The 14,599-nt window shown below is 40.1% G+C and overlaps 1 protein-coding gene across 20 annotated transcripts in view; it reads left to right on the top strand.

The window, feature by feature from the left end:
- Positions 1–14,599, top strand: part of RBFOX2 (RNA binding fox-1 homolog 2) — a 272,690-nt gene that overhangs the window by 222,289 nt on the left and 35,802 nt on the right. For 13 of the 20 annotated variants that reach the window (XR_007129530.1, XR_007129531.1, XM_047742396.1 and 10 more), the window contains 2 exons: positions 10,255–10,401; positions 13,184–13,237. Coding sequence is in view for 18 of the 20 variants with exons in the window: in XM_047742396.1 (XP_047598352.1) it covers positions 10,255–10,401; positions 13,184–13,237 (201 nt within the window). In the remaining 2 variants the exon portion in view is untranslated. The remainder of the gene's footprint in view (positions 1–10,254; positions 10,402–13,183; positions 13,238–14,599) is intronic. The other 7 variants (XM_047742398.1, XM_047742397.1, XM_047742408.1 and 4 more) reach the window with 1 other exon arrangement.

Below are 14,599 nucleotides of genomic sequence, written 5' to 3'. Positions count from 1 at the left end.
TCCACCTAGAATGTACAAACAGATATCTTTCATTCTAAAATGTACATTAAAATATTAAAGAAGCGTTCAGTTAAGGATAAAGTTTTTAATTGAGGTGATCTTCTGTGCATGTTTCCCTATTTTACATTATATATAATTTTTCTATGATTCTCACTCTTGGTTTAAAAAAATAAGTGACTTGCTATGGTTTCTATTTCACAGTGGGATACCAGCTTATGATGATAATGATGTAAATACGCAAATGATATCTTTTGTAATTCCTTTTTATAGCACTTTGACCTACTGAGAAGGTGGAACTAGATATCATCTGAAGAAAATTGAATTACTAGTTAATTGAAAAAAAAAAAAGTGTGCTTACATTTAAATGCCCAGACAAGACCAGAGTCTCAGAATTTGTGTTGTCAGAGCAGTATTCAAATACACAAAGGAAATGCATAAGCATTTCTTTTAAAAATAACTAAATCTAAAAGTAATTTTTCTTGACTAGTGAATTGCTCTACAGAGACATAAATTCAATTTTCCGTGCCCCAAAAATTGTGTCTGATGATGGCATTAGATAAAATAATTTTATGTTTAGTATATTGCAAGTGTTCTATCACAAGTTTGAGCAATGTGAAATACCATTATTTTCAGCAAATAAGCATGAGGTCAAGATTTCACTCTTTAGAAAATCATTTGATCATATTAGGGCATTTTGACTCTCGAAGAAGGAAGTCATATGCTCTGATTCCACCGTGGTTTTTTTGTTTTGTTTTGTTTTGTTTTTTTAAAGATTTTATTTATTTATTTACTTGAGAGAGAGACAGTGAGAGAGAGCATGAGCGAGGAGAAGGTCAGAGAGAGAAGCAGACTCCCCACGGAGCTGGGAGCCCGATGCGGGACTCGATACCGGGACTCCCAGGATCATGACCTGAGCCGAAGGCAGTCGTCCAACCAACTGAGCCACCCAGGCGTCCCTGATTCCACCGTGTTTTAAGCCATCACACACTCCAATATAAACATTTATAAAAATACTTCAAATGGTGGACCAACATGGGTTGTAGTCCCTCCCTCCCTTTCTTTAAGGTAACGTAAAATGACCTAATGAAAAGTATCCCAACCCACTTTTTAAAATTTTATCAGGAAAAACTGAAATTTGATTTTTAAAGTTGTTTTAGAAAAAACTTTATTACATAATACTGTGATTGTGGTTAGGGTGCTTGAGCCCAGAAATCTCTCTGATCAGAAATCAGGTAGAGTTGGGTTTAGCTCCCAGCTCCTCCTTCCATTTGCTAAATGCATAACCATCTGAAAATTATAACTCTAGTGCTCATTTTCCTCATCTGTAAAAATGGTATTAATAGTTCCTACCTGATAGGGGTTTTTGGATTAAATGAGAAAATGAATAGCAAGTACTGAAGATAATGCCTGGCACAGAGTAAATGTCAGTAAGCATTAGCTACAATACTGTTATTATATAATTATTTCAAAGAAGGTGTCATAGGCAGCCTTAATTTATGAAATGAATGGGCCATCCAGTTCTCTCTCCTGAGAGAATCTTTCTTCCCTCGCCTGCATAGGAGCTGGTGCCCTAAGAGCCATACCTTTATCAGTGAATGTTACAGCCGGCTCTACAAAAAGAAAGGAATGAATTATATGTGTAATACATGTTTGGGGAGAAAATAGGAAATCTGTTGACTTTGCTTAGTCTAGTATTTCCCAAATTTATTTGACCATGAAACCCATTTTCTGCAAAATACCTGTTAACATCCTGTAGAACTGCCATTCTACCCATTGGGAGGTATTGCTGCGAGATTTTTGAAGTGCACGCATACATCTGTGTGTGTGTTTTTTTTTTAAGATTTTATTTATTTATTTGACAGACAGAGATCACAAGCAGACAGAGAGGCAGGCAGAGGGGTGGGGGGGAAGCAGGCTCACCGCCAAGCAGAGAGTCCAATTCGGGGCTCAATCCCAGGACCCCGGGATCATGACCTGAGCCGAAGGCAGAGGCTTTAACTCACTGAGCCACCCAGGCGCCCCTACACCTGTGCTTTTAGATGCACTTAAAACTATTTTGGGAGTGATCTTTTCCTTAGATTTTCTTGGGTATAAGGTACATCATGGTCTTATTTTATATAAATTTGAATCATTCAAATTTGAAAAGGGTAATAGAGAAAAATTAATGGAATTTCATTTTTGTGTAAATTTTTAACTGTTAACAAAATTCAACTGAGTAAATTACGCAGGTCTTCTTGGCCGTGTTCAGTGATTCGTGAGTTGGGCTGCATCCAATCTAAGCAGGTAGAAAGGAGCCCGGAAGAGCTGTACAAGAGATTTTATAGGCAGAAAGGAGCAGGAACAAGGAAGTTACACTGGGCATTTGCTGATTGGTTAGAGCAAGGTTGCTTTCCTTACATGGTGCAGAGCCAGGTCAGGTAACGTTTGCTGAGCAGGCAAGTCTGATTGGTTGACCTGGGCCTTGCTTTTCTGGCAGAGCCCCGCAGAGAAACGGAGATCACTTTTGGTTTGCTGAACTGGGGCTTACTGGCATGAGTGACTCCCTCCCTGACACAGTGTGGTTCTTTTAACAGAACCAATGTGAATATTCCCAAGTGAAACTTTGGTAATGGTTGCCTGATTTCACAGCTGTCTGAAATACATGGCGATTGACAAGGTAGCTCTACTTTTAGCAGTTAAGAGAAATATCTGCTATCTTTTGATAAGTTTAGTCTTGAACTTCGCAGTTTTCAGAACCATGTCCCTTATACCGTATGTGACTGACTTTGTAACATTGTGAAAATCCCTGATTCATCCTATGAGAAGGATCCGCTTAAACTTTAACTGAAAACCAGTCCCCATCAGAAAGAAATTGTACCCAACCAGGAATCATGCTTTTGTTCTCAAAATGATGAGATCTTCAGGGAAGCTGCTGCAGGAGATGACACTTTGTGGGGCTTACCTTCTGTAAGTAAAGGAGATTTGTAAGTTAAATAGCTTCTGATTTGGGAATACATAATAGTGGTTTCAGATTAAATGTGCTTTTTTTCTTCACCATGCCAGTAATTTGGAATGAATAGACTTTTCAGCCCATTTCTGACTTTGATAAGTGGTCCAACCCGCATACTGAATACAATTACAAGCATTTGTCCACAGTTGTGCTTGTGTATAGTCATTAAACCAACTAGACATTCTTTGTGTTTTAATATTCTTAATGCAAAAAATTTCTGCATAAACCTTCACCTAACTTCCCCTAATGTCATTACCTTACATGGATACAGTACAACTTTCCAAACAAGGCAATAAGAAGTGTTGGTACAGTACTAAGGCAGAATATAGACCTTATTCACATTTTACCAGTTTTTCCACTAATGTCCTTTTTTCTGTTCTAAACCCAGTTCCGGATCCCATATTGCAGTTAGTTGTCATGTCTCCTTATTCCAAAATATTTTAATCATATTCAGCTTCTATGTGGAGTAGTTTCAGTCTCTGAAGAACAGAGAAAGGAAAAGACTTTGAATTTATATTTACAGGCTTACTGTTCGCCGAGAACCATGTCTCATTGTCAAGGTCTCTGCTTATTCTCCCACAGCCTTTTAAGTGTGCGTTGGCAAAGGGCTGTAATGAAGGCTCTCCCTGAGAATCAAAGGTTCTTTTGAAAGCAAGCGGTATTCGCCAAAATATTTTATACGTGTTAGCTCAAAACACACATACGCTTTGTTGCATATGTACATATGGTATTATAAGGTTTTATCAAACAGGAGTTATTTCCAGGTTACTTTTGAATACACCCATCTAGTTTTGCTTCCTCCAAGAATGCAATAAATGGTTTTTGTGTTTGTGTGTTTTTAGGGCTATAAACCAATAAGAATAGGAGAGTTAATAATTTTGGAAGCTAGAAAGCAGATGTCCCAGTAGTGATGAGCTTAGCAGACCCACACGAACTTATTTCTAAGCCAGTTGTGGGAGAAGTCTGAGAAATAATTCCATTTACACCACAAAAATTTTAGAAGTTGCAGAAACTGACAGCTCCGGATAGAAGACTGGAAAACTCTTTTCTGGGAGCCTAACTGACCCAAGAGGAAAGACTTGAAGATGGACATGTCAGGGGTTCCCCCAACATCGCTTCCCTAACTGGAGTGAGTCCAAGTCCTCATGCCCCTCCACCCCATCCATTTAGAACTACCAGTTTTTTTAGCTACCTCCCCCCACTCAATTCTTAATTCGAAGCCAAAACCAAGGATAGCTAGATTCCTGAGGAAACCTACAACATGCAAGATAGAGAACAAAAAGAAGCAAACAAAAAGGAATTTGGGAATGAAAAGAAACTTTTACTTCTAAACAACTACCAAAGCAATAATCTACAGCTTTAGAGAGATAAAGAGAAGATACTGAAGATTCTAAACAAGAATGAAGTTTAAAAGGGTGGAGACTGTGGGATTCAGAGAAGAAAAATGAACCTTGAAATTAAACACATGGCAACAGGGGTGTCTGGGTGGCTCAGTTAAGCGTCTGCTTTCGGCTCAGGTCATGATCCTGGGGTCCAGGGATCAAGCCCCTCATGGGGCTCCCTGCTCAGTGGGGAGCCTGCTTCTCTCTCTCTCTCTCTCTCTCTCTCTCTGTCAAATAAATAAATAAAATCTTAAAGGAAAAAAAGTCAACAAAATGTGAAAACTTTGTGGGAGGGCTGGAAGATGAGATCAAAGAAGTAGAGGTCTATAGTCCCTTATCCACAATCTAAAATCCAAAAATGTTCTGAAAATCAGATGATTTTTCATAAGTTAGCAGCAAAACTCACAACCTGTATATATCTTTGTCACATTTATATGAATGTACATAAAGAAATATCACTGTCCCAAGTCTGATTGAGTTACATTATGGGTTATACCCATTACCTTCCTAAAATCCTAAAACTTCTGAATTCTGTTATCCATTTGGCCCCAAAGTTTTCAAATAAGGAATTAAACACCTATTATCCAAAAAAAAAAAACCAACAACAAAAAAAAAACCCAAAGCCAGAGAGGAAATAAAGAAGTATGAAAATAAGAGGACCAGTCCAAAACGTCCAGTGTCTAGTAATAAAAGTTCCAGAGAGAAAGACCAAATGTGTAGGGTGGGAATCATCAGCAAAATAATTCAAGAAGACTTCCCAGGACTGAAGGACATTAATTTTCAATTTAAAAGAGACTACAGAATTACCAGCAAAATAGATCAGAATAAAACAAAACAAACTCACATTAAGGGATATCATTATGAAATTATAGCACACTAGACACACTGGACAGTCTCCAAACCAGAGAGAATGGGAGGAAAGAATGCCTTTGGGTTTCTGAACAGCAGCATGGAAAGCTAGACAATGCTTTAGAGCTGCCTTCAGAATTCTAAAGGAATTCTTTTCAACCTAGAATTAACCTAGAATTTCAACCTAGATACCCAAACTATCATTGACATGGATTAATTTAGTAGATGTTTTCAGACATGAATCTGATTCTCAAGAAATTTGCTGTGAATGAAATTTCTTCTTCTTCCTCTTCAGCCTCACAGAGGTGAAAATAAGAAATAAAGTCATCTCAGAAAACAAAAGGAATAAATATTGAAGAAAATAAATATTGAAGAAAATCCATAAATCAAAGTATATTCCTGAATTTATCAAGAGATTCCTTACTATCACAGATTATATGTTAAATGTGACTATGATAGAGACTTGGAAAGTAACACTTCATCTCCTATTGCCCAGAACACTCTTTTCACAGTCCATAGTGGAAATATTGCCACTGTTTCATAGAGAAGTCAGAAAATTAATCCACTTCACAGTTCTAGGAATTTTAAAAGTGTGAGTTCATCAAACCAAGACATTTTTAGTTTTCATTTCTAGAATGAGGCTTTGAGACTTATAAACCTGATTTGCTTCTCGTTGTAAAAAGCTCTAGGCTCCTCTGCGGTGTGGACAAATAGCTAGACCTCACTGGGGCAGCCAGATTGTTTAAAGAGATACATCGCCACTAGTCCCAAGATTGCATCAGCGGTGCCACGGGCAGCCCTCGCTGTAAACTTGCGGCGCACAGACTCCAGCCTTTTCTGTTTCATCCCCTGCCCAGCGAATAAATTAGGTCAGAAAATGACCACAGAAGGGAAGAACAGAACCTTGGGAGGTTGTTTATACAGTCCGTAAAGTGGCTCAGTAGCTAACAATAGAAAATAAAGCAAACCAGTAGTGTACACTGAGATTTTTCTCAGAACAAACAGTCCTGCTGTCCACTTTGCCGAAGATACAGCCTTAAAAAAAAAGATACAGCCTAAAAACTTCTCCTTACTTCTTCTGTCTGATGTATTTCAACAATTAGTAGTTGATATTGAGGCAGACTTAAAGTTGGGGATGTCGAATGGGGAAGTATCTCGTTTAATTAAATTCAATATATATTTCCCCCCCCTTTTTTTTAAGATTTTATTTATTTGAGAGAGAGAGACAGAGATAATGAGAGAGAGAGCACAGGCGAGGAGGAGAGGGAGAAGCTCCTCAGAGAGCCCAGTACAGGGCTCCATCCAGGATCCTGGGATCATGACCTGAGCCGAAGGCAGATGCCTAATGACTGAGCACCAGGCACCCCCAATGTGTATTTCATATTCCTATGTCCACTGTGTACAGAAATCTGCCGCTCAGCCCCTTTGAGTATCCGTTTAGTAGCTGTCTGGCTGTTTCCCGTGAGTGCCAGTGTGCCTTTGCCAGTTTTCTTAGTCTTGTTTTTCCTCCCTTTGTGGCCTGATCTGTTAATCTTCCCTCAAAATATAGGATATATGTCATTCTTGGACAGCTTTCCTTGTCTTACTCCATGCCTGCCTGCAGCCCAGGGGAGGTCTTGCTCCACCCCATGAGGGTCCTGAGAAAGAGTGGAATCCACACGCGTTCTCCCTTCTAATGAGAAGGAGGAAGCATGGGTGCCATGCCGGGCAGGAGGCTGGCACATGAAAGCCACCTGGTTTTCAGTTGCTGCTCTGCCACTTAATGGGGCCTTGGGTACCTACTTCACCTCTCTGTGTCTTAACTTTCTGCCCCTGTCCATTGGGGTAGTAATAGTGCCTGCCTTGTAGATTATTGTGAGCGTTAGAGAAGATAAAAGTGCATATACATTCCAACGTGACGTAGTGGTTAAGACCATGTACTCTGGGGCCATACTATACTGCCTGTGTTTGAACCCCTGATCTAGAACTTGGGCAGTCTTTCTGGTTTTCAGATTCCTCATCTGAAAAGTGGGGTAAAAAATAGTACCTCCTACATTCTCATGTTTAAGAAAGAAACAGTACCTACTCTTAGGGTTTGTTGTTAAGAATTATATTAATTAAAAGACATAAAATGCGTAGGCCAGTGTTTGGCAAATAGTAAACACTATATAAAGTATAAGTGTTATTAGAAGGTTTACAGGAGGGTCTATGATGTAGTATGGGCTGAAGAAATAGTTGCTATTTCACAGGGAGTTCCTGCTTTTCAACAAAATTCTCTTAAGTGGAAAGCAGGAAGGATCTGAGGTTTAAAGAGAAGAAGGCAAATTAAAACCACAATATGGTGCCCCTGCCTCCCGCCAGGATTTTTACAATGAAAATGACAATACTGAGAGCAGATAGAACTCTCACAGCCATCCACAGCCGAGAATAAGTCAGTACAGCCACTGGGAAAACTGGTGATATCTGGTAAGGGTGAACTTAGTGTGTGTCCTAAACCCAGCAGATGCACTCCTACGTGCATATGTACCCAACAGAAATGGCTATTTGCACCGAAAGACAAGAATGTAGCAAGAATATTCACAGGAACATTATCCTTAATACCCCAAAACTGGAAGCAACTCCAGTAAGTCCTATATGTTTATAAAATGAAAGAAGAATGGATGAATTACAACAATGTAGGTATGTGTATTAGACAGAATGCATACAGGAAGACAAACACAACAGAGTACATACTGTATAATTCCTTTTCTTTTTCTTTTCTTTTTTTGTTTTGTTTTGTTTTGTTTTGTTCCAATTCAGGAACAGCCAGATTAATCTATTGAATTAGAAGTTGGGGCAGTGAGGACCCTTTCACAAGGGGACAGTGACTAGGGTGCTCCTGGGGTTCTGTTGCTATCTGATTTGATAGTTCAATTGGGTATATTTTCTTTGTGAACATTCATTCATGCTTCTGATTTCTGCGTTTTTATCTACGTATGTTAAACTGCAGTTTTGAGATTACTTAAATAAGAAAAGAACTTAAAATGTAGGTTTTCACTACAAGGCAGAAAATGATCCAATCTGGCTTCTATCCTGCTTAAATTGTGTCTTCAAGGCCGTAAAAACTTGAAGTGGCAAGTACGTTGGGCAACATACTTTGAAATAATCAGTTTTCATTTATCCTGCCACCTCATCATATGAACTACATGGGTAAATTATATATAAAACTGGTGACTTTTTATCAGAGTGATGCACTGACATCCTGCAGGTCAGAGCTGGTGGTTTTAAACTTTGGCTCCAGCTGTGGATGTAAGAGGCGAGTCTGAAGGTGCTGGGGTGGTCATGAGTTGTAGTCGATGCTTCTACTTAACTGTTTATTGCTTTGGTGTCCCTGATGCTGTTTCAGTAACTTAGTGAGTTTCGTCTTTGAATGGACTTGTTTTGTTTAGTCTGCATCGTGCCCAGATTGATGATTGAAAACCTTACACTTTCGCAGAACATTGCTTCATAGCTCTTCCCTTTTCTGCTATTTTTATATCAAATGAATCATTGCACATTTAAGCCATCTGCAAGGCCTGAATGGAATGAGATAAAAGCTGCCATCACTTCGATTGACACTTGAAAAGCTAGCATTCATTCCGGGTTTATTCCTGATTATCCTTTATATTTTAAAGTCTCAAACTCCATTTCGAGATGGTTGGTAATGTCTCTGAGCCAAAAGTATCTGTGATTCAGTTTCTTTGACTTGAAGATTGGGTCGAAGGGGGCTCTGTTCTGCGTCACGCCGAAGAATCCGTTAGGGACTCAGTTGTGAGTCACTCGAGATACTAAGAACAGTGAGTTCCACTCTTGGTTTCATCAGCTCCGCAAGCCGTCCGGTTTGGTGTGCACCTCACAGGGAATAGTGAAAACATAAGGTTTCTAAATTGCCAGATGAATACTTTTGAATACCTAAACTGCTTCACACCTGTTGGATGTTTGTCCAGAGTGTTTCTCTCTGTCTCAACAGTTTTGGGGATTTATCGGGAGGCAGAAAAGCCTGCCGTGTTGCAAAAGACATTGAGGATTAAAAGTGCACCCATGCTTACATGTGCCCTCTCACTGTGGGGGTACATAGACCCAGTGTTTACATTGTCCAGTAGGTTATGCTGGACTCATAAAGCCTCTCCCAGCAGATTTTGTAAATGGGGCCTCGCTCTGGGCTGCAGGAGCCTGGGGTTCCCTGGGCTGACGTCAGCCGGGTTTGTCAGGTGCAATCACATGGATTAGGAGGAGAGTGCTGATGGGTTTCAGAGTAGACACTCCTTCAGGTTGAAGCCAAATGCCCATTGTCACTAGGTGTCTCCTCGTCAGGAATAATGTTGGGATACTTTGGTGGCCCCGTAGTCATAAACTCTGGAACTAATAGAAGGAATGAAACATTCAGATATTCCCTTATTTCCTAAAATGATAGACCCAAAATGCAGTGACCTCAGCCACGTACAACAGACTCGTCACTTTCAAAATAGAAAGATCTCAGAAGTGGAAAACTGCACTAAGAATCGAAGAATAATGGTACCATTTTTATGTCTTCAGTTTTGGTATCTTTCATATCTAATGGAGCTCCACGTGGTCCTGGGCAGGTCACTTAGTATTCCTCTTTTCTCCCATTTCATTAATGTTCTGTAAATATTCAAAATACTCGAGGGGCGCCTGGGTGGCTCAGTGGGTTAAAGCCTCTGCCTTCGGCTCGGGTCATGGTTCCAGGGTCCTGGGATCGAGCCCCGAATTGGGTTCTCTGCTCAGCGGAGAGCCTGCTTCCCCCATCTCTCTGCCTACTTGTGATCTCTGTCAAATAAGTAAACAAAAATCTTAAAAAAAAAAAAAAATACTCGAATTGTAAATGATAACAATTTGAACGAGGTATCATGCTTGGTTTTTTTTTTTCCCTGTGAAGGGACAACTCTAATTTTTGCTTAAAGACACTTTGAGAGTTGTTTAAGAACATGTGGGGTCGGGCGGGGCCTTAATTTTACAGAATTCTTGTGAAGTAATCTATTTATTTTTCGCTCCATGTTGTCTGTTTCTTTGCTTTAGCAGACGGAAGGGGGAGCCCAGACAGATGGCCAGCAGTCACAGACACAAAGTAGTGAGAACTCCGAGAGCAAATCCACCCCTAAACGGCTGCACGTCTCCAATATTCCCTTCCGCTTCCGGGACCCCGACCTCCGACAGATGTTTGGGGTAAGTCTCTGGAGTCCTTCCGTGGGTGGACAATTTAATCCGGCCAGTGTACTTTAATAAGTCATTAGGACTTTAGGATAAGACTACGCATAGATTGAGAGAGAGCCTAAGGTGAGTCAGTGTTTTCATCGGTGTTCAGGGACTTCTGTCACCTAGCGCCGTCACTCCTGTCATTCTAGACGGGGACCTTGCAGGTTCTCACGTACAGGAGGTGACTGTGCCGCCAGGTTTGCCCGGGACTGACGGGTCTCTTGGGACGTGAGCCTTTCAGTACGAAAATCAGGACAAAGACAGTAATCCTTTTCAGAGTGTTATGAGTTCAGTGACCTAGTGTCTGTGAAGCAGATCGTACCTGTGTTTTATTTCTACTTCCCGGCTTGTAATTTAGCAGCATCAAGACCAGTATCTAAAATCAGGTGTAGGTGTTTGATTTGCTACCCTGATGGATTCTTCCAGCTTCCCCTTCCTCCCGAAATCACCGTCATGAAAACATAGTATAACAGCAAAGATTTAAGTTACTGGAAAGTGAGTGACTGCTGGAAGTCTTACGTTTTTTTCCGGGCATATGCGCTGTTGCCAGATTTCATTTGAGCAAACTCTTAACTTGAACTAGAAACAGGAGATCATGGTTTTAAAAAAACCTTCATGGCTCTTGCTGCGTGGTGCTCTGTCGGGAAACAGGCACCCCGCTTGAAGTCCTGGTCATGGCCACTTTTTGGCGACAAGACCCTGGAGCAAAATTTTGTCACTGACAGCTGAGTGCCTGGAGTGTTTTCTGTACTGAAGCCAAGGCCAGCCAAGTTGAGCTTTAATAACATTCTTGAAGTACTTGAAGAGAAAAGGTAGACAGAAAAAGGTAGCCAACTCTTCATCTCTCCAGAAGAGAAAACAACAGAATATATAAAGGGCAGCTTCAAGAATAGAGGTTATATTTAAAAAGAACTTTCCCAGGAGTAGGAGTTAAGAGGTTCTCTACTGAATTATCAGAGATAATATGGAATCCTGGTCTCTGGAGACCAGTGAAAATGGAGTATATTCTCATCTGTCACAAGTATGTTTTCTCTCAGGTCAGAAAAATTGTGTCCATTGAAGATCTGCCTAGGCGAGTTAATCAGTGATTTCTTGAAATGTATTATGCCTTTCCTATAAGGCTGCTACATCCAGAAAGAAAAAAAAAAAGAAAGAAATTGTTCCTTGCAAGGGATACCTGGTAGAGTTGCTCTGTCTCCTGCACGGTTAGCACCTATCCCTTGGAAGGACACCAGCAGCGGTGTAGAGCAAGGATTCCATGCTTTGTTTTATTAGCTGTGTGAACTTGACTGGTGGCTTCCTTCAGCCGCATTTTCCTTAACCATTAAAGTAATGGAAGGCAGTCCTAACCCTAGCAGGACCGTATAAAGACGCATTAGAGAATGTAAAAGGAAAACTCAAAAACACCATTCCAATCTTAGTTATTTGGATAGGCATAGAAATAAAATTAAATCCCCTCCTACCTAAAATAAGACGTTTTCTTCTCTCCTTTAATTTCCTAATGTTCTGTTAAATGATGAAACTGGAATCAAGCCCAGAAGCCTTACTCTAGAAAACATGGGCTCCTAGTACATGTTTTCCGAAAAAGATAGTAATGATTCAGCCCAGTGAGAAAGCATGATTTGTTTTGCTCTTTTCATTTTTTTAGTGTTTTCACATTTCCCAAATTCTGATTTAAAATCCAAGTGAAAGAGATCACTGGGTCTGTGAGGCCAGTACTCCGAGGAAAGGGGGGGCAGGAAGATCCCTAGAGATTTCCTGCACATCCCTCCCGTGGAGTTGATCCAAGCATTGAGGCAGACAGGCTGGCTTGTCACCTTCTCCACGCCTCTGCCGTGTAACCACTGTGACTGCACGCCCCTCCAGTTAGCCGTTGAGCTGCCACTAACCCAGTTATTTAGGCTCGGTGTTTCTAGCTTGTTCCCAAATGTTAAAATATTTAATTAATTACAAAACAGAGTTATTACTTAAAATGCTCTTGATGATGTTCAGTGCCGAAATATTAAAATGGCAAATAAATGAAATCATGTCTAATGTCCGTGAATGTTTAAGTACGATGGAAAATAGCGTGTAGTCTGTAGAAATGAGAACACACTGTAGAGTTAATGGCTTGGAAAGCTGTCTAGCACATTAAAAAAAAAAAAAAAAAAAGTAATACATGGAAATATGTCCTTAACCAAGTATACATAAGGAAAAGCGGCAAAGGCTGTGAACCAGAATGGGGAGATGGTAGGTGTGCAGATGATCTTTGTTCTCTGTTTCCTCTTTTCCTTTTTATGTATCTGTATTTCCTGACTTCTGCAGTGAATATGGTTTACTTTTATCAATTAAAAAAAGAAGAAGAAAAAGAAAAACAGCCTTCACTAGTTTATCTTTCTGCTTAGGATTTGCTTCTTAAAAACAGAGACATTTAAAACATTAAACACGTAGTTAGGAAAAGCCCCAGTTCTTGTTCGTGAGGAACTACCCGAAGGGTAACACTGCGAGGGTCTTCCGAGAACGGCTCCTGCCAGGCGGAGGTGGGTAATGCGTGAGTGGGCGAACTGAAAAAGGAGTGGAAGAGGAGGCCTTGTCGGCTCATTGATGAGGGAAGGTCAGAAACCGGTATTGGGACTTGCCAACAAGTAGAAACATGGAGGTTGAATAAGTAGTTAAAAAAACAAACAAACACCTGTGCCTTTTTCAGGAGCGAATAAAGTATGTGGTCAAGGAGCTGACCATGAATAAATGTTTTTTATTTTTGTCTCTGCAGCAGTTTGGCAAAATCCTAGATGTAGAAATAATCTTTAATGAACGTGGCTCTAAGGTAAGCTTCCTCTCAGTATTAAGTGTGCCTGGCTTCTTTTTAGTTTTGTTTTAAATAGCAAGGAATCAGAAAATTTAAAGCTGTTTTTCAAGCCTGCGGAAAGTATCCCAATCTACCTGGCTTGGATCAGATTATCTCTCAAACTAAGGGACCACATGGCCCGTCTTTATCCTGATACTTCAGTTGTGGGAGGGAAGGGGTGGGGGTAGGAGCAAGACAGGTGTGAGGAGGGAGGTCGGGAGCGGGAGACACTCGCCCTTTCTCGGACGAAATCACCCTCACCAGCTTATTTTAAAGGAAAAGAGAGAAGACCTGGGTGAAATTCTATGAGAATTCTATTGTGAATTCCACGTTTAAAAATCAGATTTTGAAATGACATACTTAGAACAAATTTAATATTTCAGTTCCTCAGTTGACTTGCTCTCTCTTTTGAATAAATTCGACAAGGCGTAAAAACAGGGAATAGTGACTCAGGAATTCACTGTAAGCTGATTTCCTCCTCTGAGTTCTACCCAGAGAGGTAAGCTTCAGGATATAGAATCCCTTCTGTTTCAGATAGTGAGCTGGGGTTTTTTTGGCATCAGAATGAAAGTAGTAACAGTGCACAATTCCATATATGTACTCTCTTCGAAGAGTGTTCTATATGAGAACTGAACATTCTAATTAAAACTGATTTCCCTCTAATAATTGGCTATTTTAAATTCCCAGTCTGTATGATTGAGAATTTCCATGCACTAAAATAAGCAGCAGTGATTTTAGGAAGGAGGGAATGATGAAGTCTTTCAGTGGTGTGAAAAAATATTTAATGAACCGAATTTCACAGTTTCATTCAACAGTTTTCTTCTTCCTCAACAAACGAAATACCTGCCGCAGACACAATCAGCCGTGGTCAGGCTTGTAAACATTTACCTTGCTGTGTTCCCTTCTACTTGTATTTTTAGTGTAGAGCCATTTTTGAGTTAATTTTTCATTTGGTTATCTCTTCTGAACTTTGCAAGTTACCCCTTGGCTATGATTAAATCTCTAAGAATATAATTTGAGAAAAGCTAAAGAAAGCAAATAAATGAGTGAATACTCACCTCTTCAATTTCCCACTCCAAATTCACCCTACCCTGAGAATTAACAGCACATACCTACAGAATTACAGGTGCCTCCCGCCCCATCTAAACTAGCACAAATGTATGTACTCTTCTAACGGTCCTGATTATTCCCTTCCTTTATAGAATTCATCATCACTGATAGTGCTTAATTCTGATTATAATAATTTTTTGTTAATTATTAAAGAGGTAATTATACTCTAAGCTTCCAGTTTTCAGTTAAAACAAAAAAAGATTAACATGCCTATAGAGACCTTTCTCCAGC

This window comes from Lutra lutra, chromosome 8 (genome assembly GCF_902655055.1).
Source record: "Lutra lutra chromosome 8, mLutLut1.2, whole genome shotgun sequence".
In the NCBI taxonomy this organism is placed as follows: domain Eukaryota; kingdom Metazoa; phylum Chordata; class Mammalia; order Carnivora; family Mustelidae; genus Lutra; species Lutra lutra.
This window is presented reverse-complemented; position numbering and strand designations above follow the sequence as displayed.